Below are 25959 nucleotides of genomic sequence, written 5' to 3' on the forward strand. Positions count from 1 at the left end.
TGCCCTAGGTCCGTTGGCCCGGGGATCTTAAATCATTTTCAGTCACTCCCCAGAGTTCACAAACATCAGCATTCCCATTGCTCCAAAACCTCACTCTCTTATCAACTGTCTTTATCACACCGATCAGTTATCTGGTGCTCTAACAAACACGTCTGCTACCATCAAACACTCACTCCTCCACGCACAAACACAGACACGCAAAATGAAAAACCAGGGTGAAATGAATAGAGGAAAACTCAGTCCAATAAATATAAGATAACCTAATACTATTTGCAGCTACTTGGTAGAAATGAAAATAAAGCAATTTCTAAACGTGATAGACAAACTAACTACTGTAATGCTTCTTCCCTGCAGAAAAACAAGGGGTTTATGTGTTGATGTATGTGTAATTCTCACTTTTGTTCCCAACCAGGGAGACAACAGGCTGGATATCAGATTCCTCGTTGGCCTTCTTCACCATGCTGAACCAATCCTCCAGGTTCTCAAAGCTCTGGTAGTTGGTGATATCGTAAACCAGGAGAAGCCCCTGCATTGGAAACGCATAAAGGAACAATGTTGGCACCGTCCTCAGACTGATTTGAGCATCTCACCTTCACACTCCCTCACTTGGAAATACTGGATATAAGTATGCAGCTTAATTTCATATTCACTCACATATTCATTCATATTAACTTAAAAAATATTGAGGGAGCAAGGGAACAGTAGGTGGCACTGCTCCTCTTCTTAGAGTAGTGGACGGACTCACATAGAAGGGGACACACTCACTCACACATAATGAGTAGGGTCATTACTATTATGATCTAAGTAAGTGAGGATACATTGTTCTTAGACTGACGGATACATATGTGTGAGTTCATATGTATCCGTTTTAAAATGAAAAGTGTGGTTGTAAATTCACAGTGTCCAGTTTTGTATGCAAAGTCCAGAATTCGGTGAAGAAGTGAGGGTTTGGTTATCTACCATCTGCCCAAAGACATTTTCCTCCTCCGATAATAATTGAGGTAATACTCAACATTGTATGCACTGCACAAACACTCGTGCAACACCACCAGAGCCATGTTTGAGCAAACACTCAGGCCTGAAAGGGCTGTTTACACACATTAACACATAAATTAATCAAAGTGTAAACACAGATACAAGAGCTCTTGGCGTAATTCAAGACAAATCATCACATAGCTCAACTATCTGAGATCACTACTTAAAACCTTTGCTGGAAATGAACGTGAGCCAAGGTAAATGTCTCTACTTTTACTGCATGATGCAACATGACTGAAGGGGTGTCTGTTGCTTTTTGTTTGGCAGACACACACTGTCACAACACGCAAGGTCGGTGACGACAGCTTATAGGTCTCTGACAATTACTGTGAGTCTCTCTGAACAGCCATGATTGATTACAGGACGTGCAGTGATGAACAATAGGTGTGAAAGTTGCACACAGCGCTGATGAGAAACTCTCTGAGCAAAGTGTCATAATGTGGCAATGATGTACGACATTTTGCTTGTGAAGGAGACAGTCCTGCCGACGTGGATAACATACAGTACAAACTATCAGGGCAAAGAAAATGCCCCCAAAGAACATGTCACTTTCACTATTTTTAAAGCCAGGTACATTCATAGAACAGAAAAGAACCTCCCAACCTGATGTTTATCTAGCTTCTATAGAAAAACATGACAGAAGTGTGCTTGCATATAGCTGGTTTATGGTGACACGTTTCCTGTCTGTGCCTAAATATTAGATCTTGTGCTGCAGTATGGATCTCCGATTAGACGAACTATAGTCTTTAAGTAGGCCTCTTCAAACTAGAGACATTCTGGAGGTCACATATAGCATGTCTACCTGCTGACGTTGCTGGCACATGTACAAACTCGTACGCACAGACACAAATGACAGTGCTTGCAGAGAGCTCAGCTGTCATTATAATCAACACATTGTTGAGTCTTCCAAAGGAAAAGCATTATTTTTCCCTATGCTCCTTCATGTATGAGCGGATTAGTGTCAACTACTGGGCATTACTTTTAATAATTTTAGTTTCATTGAACTTTAAAGCATTTCAAACTAGGATACATTTACATGTATTTGTACAAGTACAATGTATATTTTGTATTTCTCACAATATTGATCTACAGTGTGTGATATTATCAACATTGGTTCAGTCGGACAGAAAACATCAGACTGTAAGAACTCTGTAAAAAGTAGAGATGCGCTGCTTTTGAAAGCTCTGTTGACCTACTACACTCGCTGTGAATCCAAAGGACAGTTTATTATTATTTTGCTCCAGAGGGAGGGAGTGGCAAGCTCTGAATGAAGCTACCGAGGCTGTAACAATAAACCTGAGCAGAGTTACCAATACAGGACTATTAGGGAATTGGAAACTAATTCTTCCTGTACATCCTATTACTATTTCACAAATATCTACAGCAGTTTGATTTGTACATTTACACATTTGTTTCATGAGTTTATTGGAGTCAAAGTATTTTTGTTTTAATGGTCGAGGAATTTAAGACTAAAGTTCAGAGAACAGAAGAGGAAGCTACAGGACAAACTAGAGATGTGATTGTTAGGCAGAATAAGTGGCAATAGATAGTTTGGTGTGTATTTGTGTCTGTGTGTCTGTGTGACCTTACATGAGCTCCGTATACATATTTATCCAGCATTTTCCCTCCTAATGTTTGGCCTCCAATGTCCCACACCTGCAGGGTCACGTTCAAATTGCCTACAGTGGAGAAAAGAGACAGAAATACATCTAATATCAAAAAGGAAATTTAAATGTATAGACATCAGCTTTATAAAAAGGAGGTTTAGACTTCTTTCTTTTCTTAAAAATACTTTTGTATGCTTATCATTAAATAAAAAAACAAAAAAACTCAAAATGAGCAACAAAAAAAATGATAATGCTGCAATTTATGGGTATCCATTGTGAATGTTTTTATCCTTTTTAATCATTAACGTGTTTGTTTTTACAAAACCTATAATCCTGAGGAAATAACAAGTCAGCTGTAACTGGAGCCTATATTTTGGATGAATAATAAAAGTCAATGTTGTTGATGTACATAATGGAAACAATAAATCAGCGATGAATCTTTCATGCTATGCGCTCTTGCCTGGCAGGTCACCCACACCTCACATCCAAGAATATCCATCCCAGAGATTGAGGGGGATGAATAGGTACGCTTACCCTCTAATTTAAACATTCTCAATACCCTGGCAGTAAAAAAAAAATGACTTCTTATTAGCCTGTGAAGAGCTGTTTGCATTGTAGCATATCCTGCCAAGTTAGGAAAGTGAGGTGAATTATGTGCTGTTAAGGAAAATAGCAATAATTAAACACAAAATAAGAGGAAAAGAAGAGTCTTGTCTTTATGCCTGTGGAAAGAGAAAGAAAGAGTGAATGAGAGGGAGAGAGAGAAAGACAGGCACAAAAACCAAATCCAAATGAATATTTTCTTCCTCTGGAAAATGAAAGGGGTGGTTGAAAAAAAAAAAAAAGTCAAAAAAAGAGGAGGAGGGAGGACCAGACAGCGAGGAGTTTATGTTGGTGTGATGAGGGCCCTGCGCTGGGCTGGAGCGGCGATGGCGAGCAGAGCGTACACTGTGGACACGGCTGGACGACTCAAACCCTTCATAAGTCCCTTTTTTAAAGCGAAGGAAGGAAACGCTGAAGTTCACAGTCACTACATCTAGACTATACAGTGTCAATGTAAAGCTACATTGAGGAGTGCAATGAATAACGGTTCCTTGGTGTTATAAAGAGCCATCCCCACCTATCCACTATGTTTGGCCACTAGCTTTATTTATGTTTCAAACATTCACGCTGACTCAACAGAGCTGAACAGAACATTTTTCTGCTAATCCTTTGCAAGAAGAATAAACAGTGATAGTGAGCCCAATAGATAAACCTTAAAACCGATAACAAGGTCAGAAGGCGCATTGATAAGATGACTGTCCTTAGTGGACGCACAGAGTTTGACAGATTTATCAAGTAAATTTCACCTCTATTCAATCCCCTTCACCGCCTGTACCTCATTGGTTTGGCAGAGACATCTGGAAGAGGTATTGTTATATTGAGCACACACAGAGGAGGCTGTTGTGTGCCAGTCGGCCTTGCCTCACCTCTCCCTGCGTTGGAAAATGTACATTAAGTTTGACAGGCTGGGCCTTCATGGTGAGAGGGGCCAGCGCTGGCTATAGGCTACTCTCCCCCCTGCTGCAAAAGATCCTTACAGCCCCATAGAGACCCGGAGAGCCACACAACATCTCCAATACAAGGCAGGGTGGGGGTCCTAACGAAGTTTGGGACCACCCAGCTCGCAGAGCCACCCTCCTCTTCATCAGCTCATCAACACCCAATTCCCAGGAAAATGGGCCATTTAACTGCTCTGGTGTTGAACCCGGTGTTGTTGCTGCCCCCTGTGTTACAGACGTATGTGCACTGTATTTAAACAAGGGTTACAGTTTAACACTCGAGAGATCGGTGATTGTTTCAGGAAAGAGACTTACTGGAAAGAGAAGTCAAACGATTAACAGCATTTGTTGAAGTTCACATTAAGGAGTTGAGCCCAGCCTGTGCTTATGGTTGGCTCTTTTCATCCCGACTCCACCACAACATTTTTGGGGGTTTAGTTCTCCTAAGTCTCATAAGCTGAAACTGACACAAAATCAAAATAGAATCCTTCAGCCAACTCACAAATCAGCATAACTTTTACTTTTAGCACTTAATTTGCCCTTGCTTAATGTTGTTTTATTAGTAATGAAAGAATGAAGGCACTTTGCAGATTTCTGGAGCTTAGGCCTTGGCAGAGTTTTAGAAATGCCATTTAAATGCTGAAAATCCCCATTTCACATGGTTGGAAGTACAAATCGAGTGCTTTCGTCTAAATATAGGATTAGTCAATAAACATTTATTTTACAGATCTAAAGGGGACACAGACTGTGGCTTTATTTCTGGGAGTTCAACATAAACAAATAAGAACATGAATGTTTTATGTGGTACAGGACAAAGATCAGTTGAATTTGGGGATCGGCAATATAGATATAAAATGTTAATGTATTTACTCTGTACTGTGCCCACAGAATTATGAGCAAGGCTTGCCCGTTTGGACATAAGCTGTCCATTGGCCTTGTGGAATCCGAAAAAAAAGTGTGCTGTTTGCTCTGGAGAGAAGAGCTTTCAGAGTGAATAAGCCTGAGAAGTGGCAGACACTCTACAATGAGGAGCTACCAGAAAAGACACATTCAGCTCCCGAGTTAACCTGAAGAACAAACTCTGCCTGGAAATGGAAGGACAAGAAAATATGGACAGCAGCAGAAAATACGAGAAATACAAATATGACAGAGTAATGGTGGAACAGCAGGCCTATTTGTTAATATTCTGGATCTTTTTTTAACACTGGTAATGTTAAGTACACAAAACCATCCAAAATGTTAAGGTCGAAACAGTATTACAATCGATAAGCCAGTCTAAGAACAATATTGCCAAATACATATGCTCAGTATTTTATTGAATCAATAACAAGTCTGCAGTCTGCCACTATGTGCAACACGTGCTGAGTCTCCAGACAAGCGAGCACCCCCAAAAGATTATGAAGGTGTCTCACCTGGAAGGGTTATTCTCTTCAGAAAGAAATCCAGGCCAATGGTTTGTTTGTACTGCTTCCCAAAGGCCTCCTGTGCAAACCTGGTGGTGAGTGATGTCTGAAACAGAGAGACAAAGGGAGAGACACGGAGAGTGAGTGCCAGAACACCTCTGCAGCAATGAACAGGACCAAATAAATATGTAATTTAAAGTAGTTAAATGCTTTGAAAAGAAAAGGCTTTCAGGAAAAAGGAGAAACCTTGATTCAGTGCATAGTATTTGCCTAATAAACAGTATTCACACATACAGTATATGCATAACACAAAAACTAAGCTAAAAGCACAGCATGGCTCAGGGCAAAATGCAAGATGCTGCAAAACTCCTTCCAGAGAAAATATACAGTATATTAAAGAACTTCCTGAAAAAGTGATATTTCGGTGGTGAGCAGAAGTAGAAAGACTTTGATTTCATTCACACTGACCAAATGCCAAAGTAAGCTTTTTATAATATTTCATTTTCTGATATTTCAAATACAAGAGCATAATTTATCATTGACGGCACTATGTGACTCTTTTCCACACCAGCATGCAGCCATAATTCTTCAGGTATACCCTGCAAGACATGAATTTCATCATTACAAATCCATTTTAAACACCTTCAAAAATGTTGTGATTGACTGAAAGGTACGCTGATGTAATTGTCTGCCTCCTCCTCTGCTGTCGCACTACTCAGGCACGGCTCTGACAGTGAAAATCAACGGGAATTACAAAAACAGGTGCTGGACTATGTGTCATGTCTAGAGACTGCAGACCTAATAATTGCCACAAATTATAAAACCTCCATCACTGTCACTGTTGTGTTTGAGGAAGAAGAAAAAAAAAAGAAAGCATGTTAGGGGCTCTCCTGAAATCCATGGGAATTCATAGCGCAGGCTTGACATGCCAAGTTAAATTCATTTTGATGGATGAGGATAGGGGAAAAAATGAAGTGCTGAATGTCTATTAGCTATCTTTAGAGCAGTGTGCTTACATAAACACAACAGAGAAGTCAAGCAATGGGATTCCCTGAGTGTTCATGTGGCAGCAAATGCATTTTAATGTGGTACTTGACAATAACTGAGGGTTAGAGGATATAAAACTAAATTCTTTCTGTCAATCCACTAAGCTTTCACTTGAGCCTATGCTCTTATCTACCTCCATCCATGCGCAGAAGGTTTATGTTCACCCAAATAATGTTTCAAATTAAGGAAAGACACAAATACCCAAATGTTCTTCAAGTAAACAAAAGTCTATTTGGCTTTCTTGAGGTACTGATTTGTGATAGTGGATGCCACCTTATCAAACCTTTAAGTTTATCCCAGCCTGGACTTTTTAAATGCAATATGTTAATTAAACCTATCGAATGTGTAATCCAGACCTTTCCCAATAGCTTTCGTAATTAACATTTCCTTGAAGGTGCAGAATAAAATTTTATCCACCCAATTCTTTTCAAGGTTCACTAACCTATAGACCTTTTAAATCTCAGCCTGCGGAGCATGTCACAGGCTCAAGAGTGATTGAAAAATTACTAGAGGTGACTGACGCAACAAGGAGAAAATCGGCCATTTAAGTAGCCCAAACAATCACAGACAACACAGGAATAACAAGGTCGGACAGCAAAAATTTATTCCACATGCTCGCGTTGGCCTAGTCGGCCATTTGTCTTGGCATTCCAGTAGCTTGGCTCTCCTCCCTCAATGTAGTCCTTTTTTTCCAAAGTACAATTGGAACTAACCAGCAAATGTAAAAGCTGGCGTAATCCTGACACTCCGACAGAGAACAGCACAGGGTCACCAATGATACCAATGCCGGGAAATGGGGGAAGTTCTACTGAAACAAGAAACTGGGAGAGAGGGGGAAAAAATATGGCAAGCTGACTATGTCCATGTGATGCAACTCATATGAGAGATGCAGTGAATTTTTGCAGCATCGTATCAAAACTGGCTCTTTATTCTCCTTAAACAGTTAAGACAGATATAAATGTTGGTATTTTGATGAAGAGTTTGACTGTAAATTACATTGCCAGGATGCAGTGTAGAACTTGTACCTAAAGCTCCTTTTCCTTCTATGGGTAAGAGAACAGCAAATATTCAGAAAAACGTGGCTTTTAATTTAGGTTGAAAAATAGACCTGTGTCTAAGTCCGGCCCAACACCTTAAGAGCCTAGCTAAATGTGAGACTCCATATTTTAAAAACATCTTGCTCAGGTGGACAAGCCTTCCCACATCTCCGTTTATTTCTGAATGGACACCCAACCACAAGCGAAAATACCACCGAAAATGCAGTCCAAGAAAAACTGATCCGATTGCAATTTGCTGAGCAAATTGACATTAATAAGGGGGGAAACAGCATTCAAGATGTCAGTCAGTGGTGCCTGCTTAAAATGGGGGGCAGGGCTCCTGTTTTCTGCCCAAAACAGACAAGCAGGTAAGTCATTCAGACAGTGACGAGCTGACACCTGGCAGCAGTGTGAGGAGGGTTATTAATGTACCGTATCTACTGGGAACTGAGTTGTGTGTGTTCTCTGCCCCCCATCCCCCAAAAGAAAATGTCTACTTTTCAGAATGAGAACATTCATTTTTCTCATTGGGTCTCACCATTACTGCTACATTCATTTTCTTTCTCCCAGAGGAAGGAGAGATTAGTTACGAAAGGGGATGTGTAGCGGAAAAGCACTTGACGTCTCTGCCTTACATTCACACTCATTCATTCGGGGCTTCTAGATGCAGTGAAGAGGAAACATTGCTGAATTGTCATGACAACCTCCTTGCTTTGCTGCAAATAATTGTTTGGTGTGATTAGGAAAAAATCCCCTGCTGCAGATGTAAGTGAGTGAGGCCCTTTTAATTTACATCTTTCAAATTACATTAATAAACATACTGAGTTATTCAATCCAATAGTTTTGAAAGGGAACCGTGATTAACAGAGGTCCTAAAGCTTATGTAGAGAGACAAAAGGTATATTTGTTCACAGTTTAGAAATTCATAACACAAAGTCTTCACACAAGACTCTCTTTCTATTGTTCTCATCACATTAGAAAACACAGACATTTCTCCTTTGGGCTGTCCAGACAAAATTTTCTTAAATGCGGCCTCACGCTGGAGCCATATGCATACAGGGGTCCTTGGCCTGGAGAAGAGAGGTACACTGACGGAAAACAACCACCAGCTGCAAGAGCCAGGCTAAGCAACTCTCAGACTCTTTATAATACTGTACAGTGCAGCATTTTGGAGTTCACTGAGCAGTAGCTGGAGCCCCAAAGTGTACGACAAATGTAGGGACTGTCAAAATTCAGCATACTTCCTGTTCAAAACCATTAAAAGAAGCATAGTAAAAATGATTCTAAAAGGGAAAATGTAGGTTGATGTTATGCGTTTTCCCCAAATGTGTTACTTATTGTCTGTTTAAAATGGGCACATACATCTCATAAAAATGTATAACAAATGTATGGTAGCGCAGCAAGAGGAAGGGCTAGGGCATGATATTGAAAACCAGTATGACTACCTGTTATAATAAGCCTTAGCTCTAAGCTTACAAAGGCTCCACACCAAAAATTCAAAAAGAGCCCTTTTTGGTAAATTACCAAAATTAAAATTGGAAGATAAAAGCATAATAAAACAACAACGTACAATTTCTTCACAGTGAGCCTATGAGCTATGTTACTGTAAAACACAGCACCACAGGCACATAGCCTATAACTACATTCAAAGACACATGCAATGTGGATTAAGGGCTGGGTTGACTTAATAGGTTTAGAACAACAGATCTGTGCCAGATTTAAATCTGCAATGCTGTAGTATCTTTGAGACAGAATCAAAACTACAGATGTCTATCAACTTTAGAAAAAAATGTTTCTTTTTATTACACTTTACACTACAGAAGTACTTTAGAAAATAAATCTACTAATCCTAACATTTATTTTTACTTTACAGTCATTACAATGTGTGATTAATATGTAAATTACTCATATAATTAGCTTTTTTCAGTGCATATTTTTATTTCAGAAAGGTTATTTCTCCATGGTTATTATCTAGAGATTACTTTTTTTCTCATAGTTTTTCTAAAGTATTTTCTCATACAGTACTGTGAATATTTGAATCATCTCAAGCTCTGACTGGGATGAACACCCTGGTTCTCAACCCATGACCAGTGTGGATGGGCAACCTCAGAAAAACTCATTATGTAGGCTAATATATATTACTGTACATCTCATCAGTTTTGAGAGACTTACTTGCTCAGGCACATACTTGATTAAACAAACACAGAGTTTCTGTATGATGGTGTTCGTACTAACATTGGTTGCCAAAGATTTACTAATGTAGTTGTTAAGTAGTTTTCTTACATTGCTTAAGCATAAATATATATATATAGAGAATGGCTTCTTAACTGAAGTAAAGCTAAGGTTGGACAATTAAAACAATAGAATACCAAGCTTGCTGCCCACTTTTAGCATCTCTAGCCTTACATATCTCTCACCTCAAACTATACTGACATCAAGTGGGCCACTACTTCCCAGTTGAAATCTCATTAACAGCCATCCACCATTAGCTGAAATAGCCAACCAACCTGTTGAATTACATAAGGCCAACAAAATAGGAAGCTCTTCAAACTGTTCTTTACATCTATCCATACAAAAATAGGTTTTGTGTATGACTGGCGCACTTCAGCAATCATCAGTAACTGACCATTTTGACCAAAGGCTCTATTGTAATTTTGTTTTTTTAAATCCCATTAACCACACCATGCCTATCTCGACTGCTATTAGCAAATCATACTATTCCACGTACGGTTTCCAATGCTAATGAGGACATTTTTAAGTATGAGTAACCTGCAAAGGCAGAATGAGTTAAGTACAGATGTTAAGTTAATAAATAAATAAATGACAAAATGGTGTTTGAGTATAAGGCAAGTATCACAATTCACGTATGGTGAACTTTTGATTGTGCTTCCTAAAAAAGGTAATATTTATTATAAAATGTGTTTTATATTGTACTATGTATGGTCAGTGCTTTTAGACGGTGAAGTCAGTTCCTAAGCTGGATATCTGAGCAACAAGACATAAAGTGATGTTCTCATCTAATAATATTTTTTGTCCACTGGCATTAGTGAGCATTTGAGTTGAGATGTTGCATTTAATTTCGTTTTATTGTTTAGACAACGTATGACGTTATGAGCTCTATTGTACAATACAAAACAAAAAAACATAGAAGCTAAGTGTTTTTGACATTATATTGCCTTGTTGCGAAGGCGATCACAACAACATAGATGTTGTTGGCCCATAGCGAACTCAGCTGCATTGGCGTCGGTCGCCATGGTGACTGGGATGAGCACCGTAAACAGCAGGATACTGTCGTGCAACTGACAATAACTCACTATAGGTGCGTTGAATTTAGATTTGAAAGTCTGAATCTTCTTCAGTAACACCTGGTAACGCTCAGTGTGTGTAGCTAACATAGACAGTATATGCGTGTCTGTGATGGTCTCACCTTCCCACACGCACCGTCTCCAATCACTACTATTTTAAGCTGCCTGTCCTGGCTGTCCTCCTCCGAGTCCGACATGACGGTAAAATGTGCTCCGACTGTATCCGAAAACTGAAGCACTAGAAAAAAGTCACAGGTTGCTGACTCTAGTTGTGAAGGCTAACGTTAATCACAGATGGATTAAACGGCTGTACACTCGACTACCAGACGCCATTTTGACTCTTCTTGTAATAACACTGCTGCTCTGCTCGGCGTGATCCACTCACACCCTGTGAACAAGACGTAACAAGTTACACTGATTTTCGGTTAAAGCGCTGTTTACAGCTACGGGGGAAACAAACCGGAGGCCACAATTTGGCACTTCAGTTTGCAAAAATTTTTAGTATCGCCATGAAGTCCTTTGCATGAATGGGAAAAGAGCAGAACCGGAAACCCAAACACCGGCGGCGTGGTTGCGTCCTGTGTGTGACGCGTTGCTCTGTTACCTTGGTAACAAAGGTCAAAGTGTGAGTACTGAGTTACTGAAGTAGCCTATTTCTATTGTCTGATACTTCTACTCCACTACAAGAGAGAAATATTGAACTTTTGACTCCACTACTACTTTTTTGACAGCCGTAGTTACACAGTTTCTTTGCAGGACTTCGAGTTTATACACAGAGAATCATCTTATGAAATATGACGCATTGCTATACAAGCAATTAAAAGCCCTACTTCAACCACACAGAAATTAAAATGCAGCTTATACGTCCATGCATCAGTATTAGTATCAGTAACATGATATAATATTATATAGCCTACACCCTGAAAGTGTCAGAGTAGGCTATTACAGTGTGCCATTGCTTCATGTTGGCTACTTGAGTAAAGGATATTGAATAGCCACTACACATGTCTTATTTAAGATTTAAAGGAACATTATTTTTCAAATAATTAATTAGGCCTATTAATCCTTCTCTTCCTATGTTGTCCTTTTCTCACTTTCTCTCTCGCACACACACACGCCCACATTGTGTGCCTCCTTTATACAAACATGTACATAATATGTTTAGTGCATTATCTGTAATTCTCTTTGGTGTGCTTAATATGATGATTTAGGTTCACCTGTAAGAAACACACAGATCTCAGCTGCTAAACTGTGTAAAGTCTGAAGGGTATCAACAAACACTTAAAATCACCTTTAAGAGGTTATGCCCTTTAACTGCCATAGCCTCTGGGTTAATGATATTCCTGAAGCATCCTGTTCCCAATAGACAGACCTATTTTATTTTTCCACTGCTAAATTCACAGTCTCTCAGTTTGCCACACTTTAGGGGAATATCTTACCAGCTGTGTAAGGTGATTGCTAGATGACGCACTGATGTATTTACCAAATGAAGTGTGACTATTACTGGCAATTGTAACTCCAGTCTTGGATAAAGTGAAAAATAGAACATTTTAAGAAGATTATTTTGCGACATTTCTCCATGCTTACTGTAAAATGTAGGCTAGCCCCCAATGGGGAAAATGTAGTTTAATTAGTTTAATGTTGCTAAATAGGAACTTTGAGGCATTATGTGCCAGGAGGCATGGAGGAGACAGATGAAACAGGAACAATATTCTAAGTTTTAAAAATAATCTTTGTGCATGTTTTCAGATAGGGAGTCCAACAAATTAAAAATACACCAAGAAGTATCCTTCAAAAATATACTCCAAAACTATTCATTAAAGTAAAAAATAAATAAAACAATTCAGCCTATGTCTCATTAAATGTGAATCTGTGTAGGGACTTTAGACTACATGCAGAGAAAACAACTGTCTACAACAGCCACCAGTTTAGAGAAATAATTTAAGTTGATAAAAAGTGCAACAGAGAAAAAGGACCAACATCTGTCAGAGTCATTTGTTTGTTTGTTTTGTTTTGTTTTTACCAGAACATTGGACACAAAGTATTTCCAAGAAGAATATACTGCCTTATAGAGGCCTACTCTGTCGTGTTATTGAGTTGAAGGAGAGTATTTATACATCACGTAGGTGCAAGGCTATCAGAAAACAGCGTCAATGAAAAAGGTTTATGCCTGCACACCTACTCCATGTCACAAAAGTTTATTAAACGTTTCGATACTTGGAGTAGCCGAAGTGTGCACGCGTTACCTTTTTTCATTAGTGATAGTTCTTTTGCACTAATTTACGTCTTCATGTTCAATGTTTTATAATATTTCTGTAAAATGCTGTGGTGTTTTACAAGTCAAAGGTTGGATCACAATCCTCGTCTTTCACACTTGCTTTTCACTGCAGGGTCAGGGTGTCGCTGCAACATGAGGGATGAAGAGGAATTTGCACCTGGGCCACTTTGAAGCAGGTGGCAGTGACTGTCAGGTCAGTATACTCCAAACTGCATATGAGGGTGTGTGATTGACAGCTTCCCAATCGGATAGAAAGCGGTGTGGGGGAAATTAAGCCTAATTGTTTCTAAAAAGTTGTAGGCAGAAACGATCAAGACCAAGCTGCTGTGAGGAGACAGCAGTTGAAAAATCCTGTCAGTTACTTTTTTTTCATTTCACCGGTTTGTTCTGTAGCTGCATGTTAGGCTACCTCATCGCCTAAAAGGAGAGAAGCTATATTTGATCCCTTCAGGAGTGAGAAATTTAAAATCTATAGAGCTAAATGCATTGAACGCACGTGAATGAATTCACAGTAATTAACTCTGTTTGTTTGTTTCACAAAAATGCACGGAAACTGAGAAAAAACAACAAAAAACAATGAATGCATCATCAATTCGTGATTTCCGGCGGTTGGTTAATGAATAGCCTAGTTGCTTGTGATCATATTTACTGTAAGATTATCAATATTTGAGACAATTCCATTGAAACAGAGCTTTTTAATTGATCTTCACGGGTTTTCAGTTTGCATAGCGTTTGTCTTTAAAATAGGATGATGAATAACATTTATGCATATAAAGACATATAAGCTTAGTGTGGCCTAATAAATAGTTGACTTAAAAGTAGAGCACCATTCAAGATGTAGAAGAAAAAGGCCCAAGTTGTGGTGCAAAATAAACAATAGGCTATTGTTTAAACACGTGAAAACCAGCACATATACAAGGTAGATATATCATTTTACGACACAGGGTTATAACGAGATGAAGTAGGCATATAATCTATTTGTCTGTTTCTATTTTATAACTTTAAAATCTTGTTTGATTTGTTAGTTTATTACACACATAACCAGGGTGATGAATACATTAGGCCAGTTATCAGTTACATGATATGAAATTGCCGAGAGAAAGATTTTCTATTCTTGATTCAGGCGACTTAAACGTGTATTATTGTTATTGATTGTTAAAATATTACATTTGTTATAGGCCAATAGCCTAAATAAAAAGACCTTGTGGATGGTCGTGTCCCTTGTTGTAGGCCTACTTGTTTTGTAACTCTAGTAGGCTTGAAATTGAAATCTTGAAATTGGGCAGATAATAACTCAATAATAAAATCAGAAAGTATTAATTCAGAAATAGCTAGACAATCAAAACCAACTGTATTCTACATAAGATTTTGTCAAATGGACATTTTTGCAGTGTAATTTGGTGATTAAACCGTTAACTACAACGACATTTAAAGGAGACATTTTACAATAGCCTACCATTAACTTTCTCAAAGTTGCGTCTCTCTTGTAGCTCCGCCACAAAAAGACGCAAATACAACCTATTATGAAAGAAAGGACCCAGGCAGGAAGCCTAGTGTTCATAATCCTCCTATTTTTGTAGAAATAATTGAAAACTTTCAGTTCAGTTGAGAAAAAGCATAATTCGGCTCTACAACGTGTCAGATGATGTCAAAGATCAGTTTAGGTCAGAAAGAAGAGCTCGTGACGTGTAATTAAAACAGAAATCATATGAAAATCGATTAAACTTCTGTTGGCAAAATCATAAAACCCAGCAACTGCAATTTCAGAGTTTCTTTTCAAGTCCGAGCTTTGATCTGGAATGGGTTACTTTCTGTTGAGTAATATTAACAACAATCTGTTACTGGTGCGTAACTGATTAGTATGTGTAGCCTAACAGGGAGGCAAATAAAATATAATTTCTGGGGTTGTCTCCCCTTTTTTGTTAGATTTCAAAATCATTCAGCATATGGTTTACAGTCACATCCTAATTAAGAAATACATTAAGTATGTCCAAACACTAAACGTACATTTTGAAAAGAAATAACGGGGAGACGCTGAGGTGGGGTTCCTGTACACCGATGTGGGTGTTTGCATTTCAATGATTGGAGGTTGAAAGGGAGAAACAGCCGCGATATGTCCCTCTATATCAGATATCTCCTCATGCAGGTATGAAAGGAAGTTATGTGGGACGGTCCACTCCTCAGTATCCCCCTCTGCCCTTAAAGCCTCAGAGCAGCCAATGAGGAGCATCATTGCCGCTGGTGATGGCCTCGGGTGGCGTGTATACCTGCATCAAGGAGATCAGATTTTAGGATATATAGGCGCCGTTCTGTTTTTACCATATAGAGAATATGGGACAATGATCAACCAAAACCAGCCTGTTCTCATGCTAAGGCGTCACATATACACGCTTTGGAAAAGCCGTGTCTATTGTACCAGCCTGTTATCGGGTTGACCAAAACCCTACATATAGCCTACATGGGTGTTGGGGGCGCATACGCGCGTAAAAGCGCAGCGTCACTGCATAGAGCTGTCAGTGCTTAAACACAGATGTTCCCTGTTGTGTCTACATAAATGACACTTCTGTTATTTTGGATCTTTGGTACTTTAATTGTCCGTCTATCATTGTGTATATAGACCTAAGTAGCATCTCTGCTGTAACAATCGTGATTTATTGGCCGTCTGTCTTTCTTTTTTTATTCCTGAGATACAGCATCCCACAGACCGAGTTAAGCGCCTGAAAAGAGATATATGTACGGGCAGCTCCTTACTGACCCCGACTTAACATTCGGGCTGTTCCTGAAGACCTAATAACTAAAAGCTAAAAGTCCTCCCGTAATACTTCAATTCCAGTATTAGGCCTTAAGTATTTTACTGTTTAAAAAGGACTTTGCTTGGTATCTGCCAGCAACCCAAAATGAGAACCTTTTCTTTCCGTCTTTGACTTAAATTTAGGCGCAGTGACATGGGCCTCCTTAACCCCGGAATACTCCTCTCCTTATGTTGACATGCAGCCCTAAAGGTAGCTGTCAGTTTGCCCTGTCCGGGACTCACAGAGCTATTCATCATTGTTTTACAGGTGTTTTTGGGAAGAAAGTCATTGTGGCCCAGATGATATCTGCAGTGTATCGGTGTATAGCACGAACATCATAGGGATGTTTGTGGAGAAAAAGCTAAAGGCAGTTTCGATCATAATAAACCCGCTTTATCTGCCACAATGCGGTGGAAGAAAGCTGGTATAGAAAATAAATGGATAGATAAACGCGTTTCTATTTACTGCATATTTGTCCATTCCTGTTTATTACATTATTTTTGCTCCCCAAACACAAAACGCCCGCCTGAACAAGTCTGCTAATGACAAAATGACAATTAAGGTATTTATGAGCCATTTCAGTCTTACATGTAGGCCAAATTTAACTAATTTAAACTTTGAGATTAGATCAAAAAGGAAGCAACGTCGTGTTTGTTTCCCTTTTAAAAGAAAGCAGGGCTTGTAAAAAAAACCAAACCAAAATAAAAAGAGGTTCTAGCAGAACTATTGTCTTAAGCACTAAGTAACAGTGAATGTGTATGTTCATGTATTTTTTCCCCTATAACTAATCAGTCACTGAATGTCAAATTAGAGTTAGGTTAATTTGTAGTGCATCCTTCAATCTCTGTTATTGTTATCCAAACATAAAACATATCTGTCCCAATATAAAACTTATACTAATAAAACTGTATCCAAATGATGGTAATGCCTGATATGTTTTAATGTGTTTCGATCTAAACAGTCATTCAACACAAATAACACATGTACATTTAAATTTGACGTCGGTGCTTTAGCCTGCTTCCTGCCACACGATCACTTCCAGGCCAATGACACAAGAAAACGCCTCCTTTCAGTCTCACACTGTACATGTCCACAATATAATGCATTTTTTTTTTACATTGAAGTAATGTAACGTATATGTTCAAAAGTGCTGAAATATCTTACCTTTACAAACACAGCAAGAAAAAAAACACAACCTGTAACAGAGACACTTATATGAATAGTCAATGGAATATGCCTATATCCAATCACTGCAGAGGTAGGAAGGCGCATTTAAAATATCAACCAACATACGGTGATATTTTCAGTCTATTTAGGCCGCCGGTTCCCAAAGTGGGGTCCGGGGGACTTCAGATGTCCTTGAGGGGCTCCCGAGCAAAGAGAGGAATACTTTAATGTTATAACTGTGTCACTCCTCAGAGGTTAACATATTGACATTTTATAAGGAGGTCCAGTCTCCCCAACCACCTACAGTTCAGACTGTTCTGATCTTCGAGACAGACTCTTACTAAATGATAGGAGTCTTTTTAAAGTGTTTCAGGATGTGAACAAAATATATGAAAAAGTTTGGGAACCCATGGTCTGGGCTGCACAACACGATGAGGCAGTTTAATCAGAGACGCTGAGCAGATTAACAGCCCCTCAGGTCTCCTCCTCTTGTCATAAAAAACCACATAGTTTAATTTCCCGGAAGCAAAATAATATAAAAATATAATAAAATGAATAAATACAGCCACCGAGTTCTCACTGATTCCCCGCACATGCAGAGAGTGTCCATGCAGGGAGGCAGTAGGCGTAAGGGTAATAGTAGGATGGCTGGAGAGAGAGCAGCGGGGGCCGAAGGATCTCTCCCGGGCTGTACTGTCTCTGGTCGTCCCGCACCAAAACTTTCACCGCCACCTTCTTGGCGGCCGGGGTTGACGCCATCAGGTCGGCGGCCATCTGGCGGCGTTTCGTCTTGTACCGGCGGTTCTGGAACCAGATCTTGACTTGAGTCTCTGTGAGCTTCAGGGAGGCCGCCAGGTCTGCCCGCTCCGGCCCGGACAGGTACCGCTGGTGGTTGAAGCGGCGCTCCAGCTCGAAGACCTGCGCATGAGAGAATGCGGCCCTGGAACGCTTTTTCCGCTGTTTGGGCTGCTCCAGGCTCTTCTCGTCCAGGGTGCTGGAGTCTGTGAGAGGGGAACACGCAGATGCAACATGCAAGTGAATTCCTGTATTTGTTTGTTATTTTAATACAGCTGGAATCACGTGTGCTGGTTTCATGAGAGCTGTTGCCTGATTTTTTTGGTTGTGACTGATTAACACAACAAGGAAATATCCTACTTCAAAGTTTGCACACTTACACAGAAGGTTATTTCTACTTTCTGTTTTTGCAAGTTGTGAACTGCTATGCATTTATCTAAGGTCGCTAGACGCAGTAGTAATGTTCAAATTAAAAGTGGAAAATGTCTGATCAGAACTAAACATTACAGCTAGTTGGAGTTTATTTCCTCAAAATAGGCTTCAATGAACTGCTTGTTTCTGATAGTGTATGACTTTTGTCAAAGTTAAATCATGCCAATGCAGAATAAATTAACTTAAAGCCCCGATGACTCAAATAAATCCATAACTGTTAGTGCTACAGTGATAAAAATGTGACCGTGAGCCAGGGTATGCAATAACAATCGTGCGTAAAACTACAATTCGTGCGTAAAAGTTAGCAAGACGCGAAGAGATTTTGCAAGTAAGCCTGATATCCTAATGAGAGGATTTGTTATGATTCTGTAGTATACCGGCTGTGTTAAACTACAGTATTAAAATGGTTATTGGCTCCTTAAGACGTGTCTGTTTTAAATCCAGAAGTTGCTCTAAGTCGCTGTGCTTTTATTTAAATGAGAGAGCCACACTTAATTTTTGTCTTGTGTACAGCTGCATATTAGCCTAGTCTTTCTGTCCGACTTACCCGTAGCATTATTAGGCTCACTGTCGCTCTTTGCGTTTTCCGCAGTCGCAGACTCATGGTCCGTCTCCTCCAGCAAACTTTCTTCCGGCACATCCGAAGCAGGGTCCCCGTCCTTCTCCGACTTGCACACGGGCGGAATCTTGCTGTCGTTGTCGTCGCTGAGTCCCGAGTCCGAGTCGTAGCTTTTCTGGTCCGTCGGCACACAAGCCTCCCCATCACCTCTTCGAGACCCGCCGTTCATCTCCCCAAATATTTTCCAGCACGCCGTCTTGGAGAAGCACATGTCCAAATCTGGCAAGTGTCTGCTATCGTCCTTTTTGTTCAGGATGGCTTGGATTGAGAAAGGCATCAGCGAGTTGCCACGAACGGCCATTTTCCGCCCCCCCAAAAAGCGAAGTCTGCTCGGTTCTTCAAGTTGAGTAATTAACCGGCCCGGATAGTGGAGAAAATATCAGTTCATCCACATTTTAGGCTACTCCCTCCGTGGAGCACTGCTGTCTCTTAACTTTCTTCCCTCCAGTGTTGGTTCCTGGTCGCATCCCCGCGGGAGAAGCCGTGGAAAGTTTCTGCTACATCCGCAGGCACGATGCTTCTCCTCCGCATAGCTCAGCCATCAGCTCGGGCTCCCTCCAGTCTCCGGCCCTTTTCACCCAATTTTTTTCAACATCCACCCTTACCTGTGACTGACAGGCACTTCTCGTCGCCTCCTATTGGCCCGGAGAGGAGGAAAGCCGTTTCACGATTGGCCACTGTAAACGACGTCATGCTGCTTTCAACCGGGTGGGAAAAAGTTCAAGAAAAGTTGGGTCGAAGTTTTTTTACTACAGGCTAAACTGACTTGCAGGTTGCATCCACACACATTTATTATAACTGAAACTTAATCCAAAAGCAGGGGAGCAAACTGTATCCTCGTGGCTTCTGATAACAAAATAGTTTATTGATTTTGATGAATTGTTTAAGATTAATTTAGCTAGTGCCTACTTTGCTGTGCTGATAATGTTTTAAACTAATGCAACCAGAAAAAAAACAAAGTCCCGCGCGTAAAAAGTCCGAGTTCACAAGAAAGCAGATTTCAGCAGCACCAGTCGAAAATAAAACGGGAAAGTCGTCTCTCACATTTTCCCTGCTTCACTTGAAGGCATCATCATGACAATAAATTCGTAGGATATGCCATCTTTTTAAAACTTAACTCTTCATCACCCATACAGGTTTGTCGGGAGCCCGGTGACGCCTTATGTGACGTTTTTTCTTCCTTTGGTGACATTTTGGGCACCGACCAACGCCTGGCAGGTTGTTACCGATTCAATCTGTCTACGTTTTATTAAACCTTTAAATCGATGTGCTCATTTTTGTTATTTCCTTGGCAAGCCTGCATCATGATTCGCCATGACCAGGTAGGCCTCAGCTTGTACGCAAACCAATTCTTGCATTTTATAAATATAATTTTAAAAACAAGTAGGCTACATTGACCTACTGTTCACACTATATATGGTCTTTATACACATACGCTCTAAACAGTGTTTCATTAAACTAAATGAGTGATAATCGGTTATAGGGTACTTACATAGGCTATTCGTTGTAGCACCACTCAGCTTTTGCAATGCCCCATAAACACTGATGTCTATTTCTGATTCTGAAATAAGTGACACAGGAAACAACTACTGAAATTATCTCGTTTTATTAGCAGAATATTTGACTCGTTAAAAAAGTCCATTTGTATGTGAGAAATTAATTTTCAGACTGTCATTTTATTGCAGCATAAAAGGAAATCTTGTTTGTTTTCTATTACCTACCTGATCTTGCTCCTCTCTTCATTTAGCTGAAAATGAACATTATTAAGGGTTAGTATTGTTAATTAAATATGAAGTGTGGAAACCAGCTCTGTCTCAGGGTTTAAGTGGACAAACATCTGTCGCTGCAGATCCGGATCGTGACCTCTGCCGTGTTTCACGTCTCCGGTCAACAGAGCAGATCTCACAGCTTTTCTCCTGCTTTCATTTACCAACCAATAAAAATACAAATACTTCTTTGGATTTTATTTTGGTAGATAACTTAAACAATTAGATTTTACCCGACCAAACACCCGCAAGGGGAGATATTTTATTAAGGTGATATAACGCAGCTACTAATTGATTACACTCCTGTCATGCTGAGCTATAGGCTAATAAAAAGGGTGCTGAGGCTTTGAGGCATCCATATCTTCACATCATATCCTGCAGCGTAATACACTTTATTTTCTTTTATTCCTTATAATTAGATGTTTCCGTGGCATTGTTGCATCTGATTTATCAGTCTTCATTAATTTAACCAGCATCAATAAATAACCCTGAACTCTTGAGACTCTTAATTATTTAATGTATGAAATAGCCAAGTATTAAATGAAATTGATCAGGCTGTTTGTCTGTAATAAATAATATGAATTAAAGTGTTATGATGACTTGTGCTGCATCGATAAAGGTGTAGGCTACGAGTTGATTAACAAAAGGAGACATTAAATAATGAATTAGCAAAGTCATATACTAATAATAAATTAATAATAGCCTATTAATAATCTTATCACTGTTAGCCTGTTCGCTGCTTGTTTGTTTTTTGTTTTAACTAGAAACGTTACAGCTGATGAGAAAAATGAATTCAAATCGAAAAGTCAAGAAAAGCTGAAACGCCGTCGTTGTAGAGGATAAATGATCGCTGACAGCAGATCAGCAGCAGAGAAAAGTGAAACCGATTTTTTTGTTGTTGTTTTGGTCATTTTAATTGGAATTAGTGTTTTTGGACATTTTGTGTATTTTCTGCATTTGAACGTCTGCGAATAAACAGACTGAGAGCCAATACCTGATTCTGAGAGACAAACGACTTTTGACTTAAATTACTTTGGAAAGTTTTTTTTTTTTTTTTTTACAAATCTCTAAAGCTTTGTCATTATCCTAGTACCCTGAGGCCTGGCCTAATTCATATGGCGTTTGCTGGTAAAAGCCTCTGAAAAGGTGGATTAAATTATGCTAATGTGTTTTAAATATTGAAAAAATAAATGATAAATTATTTCTCTTCTCTACATCACTTAATTTGTAATATTTACGCCCTGATACACGTGGTGCATAAATCATTAAGCAAATTAAGATCTTTGTTAGATCCCATCAACCACAAGAGAATAAAATAAATAAAATAAAAATTGTCATAATATTTATTCAAGTTCAGTGCAGCTGTCACCTTGCGCAAACCCGTTTCATGCATATATTATACCATCTAGTGGCCACTGAAAATACCTCTTCTTCATCTTGACTTTTTGACATCTTGTACCTTTGGGGTCAGCTCAGAAAACACACTTAATTTCTCTTTGTGTAATAGACTATTAGGCCTTACTAGACAGTAAGGCATTATTGAAATGATTTACTCCAACAAGGGCCCGCTTCTTTTAAAAAACCCTCTGTAAATCACCTAACACTCTGCCCTGGTTTAACTGCCCCCTCTTGCTGTGAATATGAATTGTGAAATTATGTGGCATTGTCTGAATGCTGGATGTGACCTTGGGGATGAAAGCCTGTATCACCGCAAGCAATGAAAACACAACTGGAAAAGGGAAAAGCACCAACCACTGACACCGTCTGGATATTTTCACACACCCCGTCCTTGTTCTTTTAGAAACTACTCATTCCACCCAAGGCCAATACACAAGTGGTACATACATCATATACTGTTTTCTCTCTTGTATTGTAGAACTACAAGTTTTCTCTCTGTGTCCTTACTGCACTTTTTTCTTTCATAAAATACTGTTGTCTTTTGTCATAAAAGCAGCCTAACTGACCCATACACTGAGCTTTACCCTGGGAAAAATGGAAAATAAATGAAACTGTCTGCCAATTCTCCAACAAAGTGAGTCAGTGTGTGCCTATCAATGTGATGTCAAGCAGAGCTCCACGGGTTACTCTGTGTTTTGGTAACCACACTGGGAGGAAGAGTAATAAGCAGTAAGTAGCTGTAAGTGGCAGGAAATGTAAACACCAGTAACAACTGGTGCTTGGTTTTCATTCAGACAACTGCAGGGACATTTAAAATAGATACACAGCTTTGTTGCGATTCACACTTAGAGTACAGTTAGGTTGATCATCTGAAAATGTATATATGAATTTTTAAATAGCTACTGCAGTTTTGAAACTGCATCTGGTTGGATCTATGTGAAAAATTCCAAAAGCATAAGAGGAAACAAATTATTATTGTTGCTCTATAACAAATCATATGTAACAACTCTAAATAAAGTAAATTCATAATAGTTTGCACCCATTATTTCTAATTTAATTCTGTAGCCTAATTAAGACAAGCAACATGGAATGGATGGTATAATAAAGGGGTAGATCAGAGGTGGATGAAGTATTCAAATAATCGTTACTCACTTAAGTAAAAGTAGCAATACACAATATCAATACTCTACTAAAAGTAAAGGTCCTGCATTCAAAGTAGTAAGTATTAGCAATAAGATGTACTTAAAGTATCAAAAGTACTTTTAGAATGGCCCCTGTCAATGTACTATTATTTTATTGGGTCATTATTGCAGAGCTATTCAGTAATATGTAAGAGGTACTTTAATGTTGTTGTGGGTTGAGGTGAAGCTTATTTCATTTATTGTTAGGTAGTTTAATTTATAATGATATTTTATAAATGATGTTTTTTATGTAAAGTCTTAATCTGTAAAGCATCTGTCTATCAAATAAACGTAGGACAGTAGTAAGTACAATATTTCTCTGTGAAGTATACTCAAGTAATTAACAGTACAGTACTTGACTTAGTTACGTTCCACTGCAGGAGACTTTGGTGAACTGAAGTAATATAACATGAGCTGTAGCATTCTGATTATTTTTATTATTATGAATGCTATCATTATTATTAGTATTCGTAGGAGGGAAAGTAATAGTATTAGAAAATTGTCATTTTATAGCAGACAAATCCATATTTCTACTCTTGTGATGTTAGATTTCTGTTAGTAAATGTCAAATCCCAATTGGCAAAAAAAAATAAATAATATACAACATATAAATCAATGTAAAGATACATAGGGCTGTAAATAAGGATGATTTTCATTATTGATTTATGTGTTATGGGTTATGTTATGTGTTGTTAATAATTAATAATTCTGCAAAAATGTAAGAGATAATTCCCATAACATGTCCTTAAAGCCCTCAGTGATGTCTTCAAATGTCTTGTTTCGTACGACCAACAGTCTAAAACCCAATAATATTCAATTCACAATGATACTAAACAAAGAAAAGCAGTAAATCCTCACATTTGAATTTTTTGTATTTTTTTCTTAATAAATTACTTAAATGATAAATCATTATGAGAATTGTTGAGGACTAATCGATTCATTGTTTCAGCACTGATAATGAAAATAAAAATTCAAGATAAGAAAGACACTTTACTATTCATATAAAACCCTTTTTGTCTGTTCATAGTTGACATAAAGCGGAAACTTATTTGCTGTTTTTGGACAGGATGGCTCCCTCTGCTGGTGAGGACGAGAACTTGCCCTCATAGAAAAAGGTGATATGGAAAGATGAGATGTTCACTACCTAATAGCTATGCCGGGAAAAAGGTATATTTTGTCTTCTTTTTCTATCTCCAATGACATGATTCCTTAATATCCCCAGACTCTTTGTCTGCTCTCCTCTAGTTTAACACCGGGGTGAAATTCCCACCATCTTTCCAGTAAAGAAATAAACTTTAATGGCATATTAAACTATTACATTTGCCTTCACCCACCAGCCCAGAACATTTTTTCTTGTCTCTTCTTGTAACTTTAATCTGGTGTTTTGAACAGAAATCTTGCCTGATGCAGTAACATGCCAGTCACTGTGGCAACGTCTCTGTTTCCCCTCCTGTCCGGGGTGTGTTTATGACAGGTCTTGAATTTTTTTCTTACGTGCTGGTATGAAGAAGGAGGCTCACAGCACACCATACCAACCCCCAACCCCCTCCCTTTCTTATGTGAGAATAGCTGCCAAATTGTGTTCAGATGGAGTAATACATGAGAGGGCACTGCCAAGAGTCATTTGCAGTAAATGCTCCCAAAATGCCCTCTAGAATTCTCACCAAATATCAGATCCACCATGATAGCACCCTTAATCAACCTCAACATTGGAAAGTGGAAGGGAAGGGAAGGGAAGGGAAGGGGGGGTTACTGCCAGCTCTAAGTATGCTTTTAGTCACCTAAGTTACAACTGAACCTTCTTTCCCAAAGAGAAATTATCCTTGCATGCGATGGAGCACTAAATGGAGGAGCCCTTGGGACAGAACACTTAATACAGTAAATGGAACCAAGAGACAAGCGGAGAGAAGTTACTCCGTCTCCTGGAAGCTATTCAAAACATCTCAGCAATGGCTGCATTACTGCAGACACAGGAGCAGAAGTGGGGGGATAGCCCACTGTTACAGTCCAATAAATGTGTGTAGATAGTGCAGACGTGATTTATAGTTTATTTTCGGCTCCACTGTGCTGACAAACGAGCATCCATCCGCCTCTGGCACGCAACAGATAATGCATGCAGCTCAAGCACATCATGAAAGGCTTCTCAGGTCTGAAGGGCCTTTCGCTGCCTGCTCGGGGCTCCGTGGCCGGCTCTTTTCTCCTCCGCTCACGCCTAAATAAAGACGTCCTTCAAAGCAACGGACCCCTTTCAGTGGTTTCATGTCACATGTAAAATACCACTTTTGAATGTACCAGTTGATGTAGTTATGAAAACTTCAAGGACCATTTAGAAATTCTTGAAATATTCTGGGCTTTTTCTTTTCAGACGGTTGAAGTGGGTGTCAGACTGCAGCTGCAGCTTCTGGTTCATGAAGACAAATTCTGCAATTTGGAAGTTTTCAGATAAAAGATTTTGCTCTCTGACAGGTGTTTACAGTTTAGTGTACTGAAGCAAGGCTGCTGCTATCGATTTAAAACAAATTTGTTAACCTATAGATTATTTTTTGGATAAATGAA

General features: G+C 39.1%; 2 protein-coding genes and 1 long non-coding RNA gene across 4 annotated transcripts in view; 1 reads left to right on the top strand and 2 right to left on the bottom strand.

Moving 5' to 3' along the window:
• The window catches only part of rab28 (RAB28, member RAS oncogene family), a 29208-nt gene extending 17656 nt beyond the window's left edge, over window positions 1–11552 (bottom strand). The window contains exons 1-4 of one of the 2 annotated variants that reach the window (XM_046029738.1): window positions 11098–11551; window positions 5596–5692; window positions 2626–2714; window positions 397–526 (exon numbers count right to left, since the gene is read on the bottom strand). In XM_046029738.1, coding sequence (XP_045885694.1) covers window positions 397–526; window positions 2626–2714; window positions 5596–5692; window positions 11098–11172 — 391 coding nt within the window. In that variant the 5' untranslated portion in view covers window positions 11173–11551. Of the gene's footprint in view, window positions 1–396; window positions 527–2625; window positions 2715–5595; window positions 5693–11097 lie in introns of both variants that reach the window. The other variant, XM_046029737.1, reaches the window with a different exon arrangement.
• The window catches only part of LOC123957144, a 46880-nt gene continuing 21319 nt past the window's right edge, over window positions 399–25959 (top strand). Inside the window, exons 1-2 of the long non-coding RNA XR_006821743.1 lie at window positions 399–625; window positions 13366–13446. This is a non-coding gene — a long non-coding RNA (uncharacterized LOC123957144). The remainder of the gene's footprint in view (window positions 626–13365; window positions 13447–25959) is intronic.
• nkx3-2 (NK3 homeobox 2) lies at window positions 17687–19561 on the bottom strand. The gene is made up of 2 exons (XM_046029736.1): window positions 18987–19561; window positions 17687–18213 (listed from the first exon to the last, which is right to left on the bottom strand). The coding sequence occupies exons 1-2, from the start codon at window positions 19357–19359 to the stop codon at window positions 17789–17791; spliced, it is 798 nt and encodes a 265-aa protein (XP_045885692.1). The 5' UTR covers window positions 19360–19561; the 3' UTR covers window positions 17687–17788.

Source organism: Micropterus dolomieu, linkage group LG19 (assembly GCF_021292245.1).
Source record: "Micropterus dolomieu isolate WLL.071019.BEF.003 ecotype Adirondacks linkage group LG19, ASM2129224v1, whole genome shotgun sequence".
NCBI classification, from domain to species: domain Eukaryota; kingdom Metazoa; phylum Chordata; class Actinopteri; order Centrarchiformes; family Centrarchidae; genus Micropterus; species Micropterus dolomieu.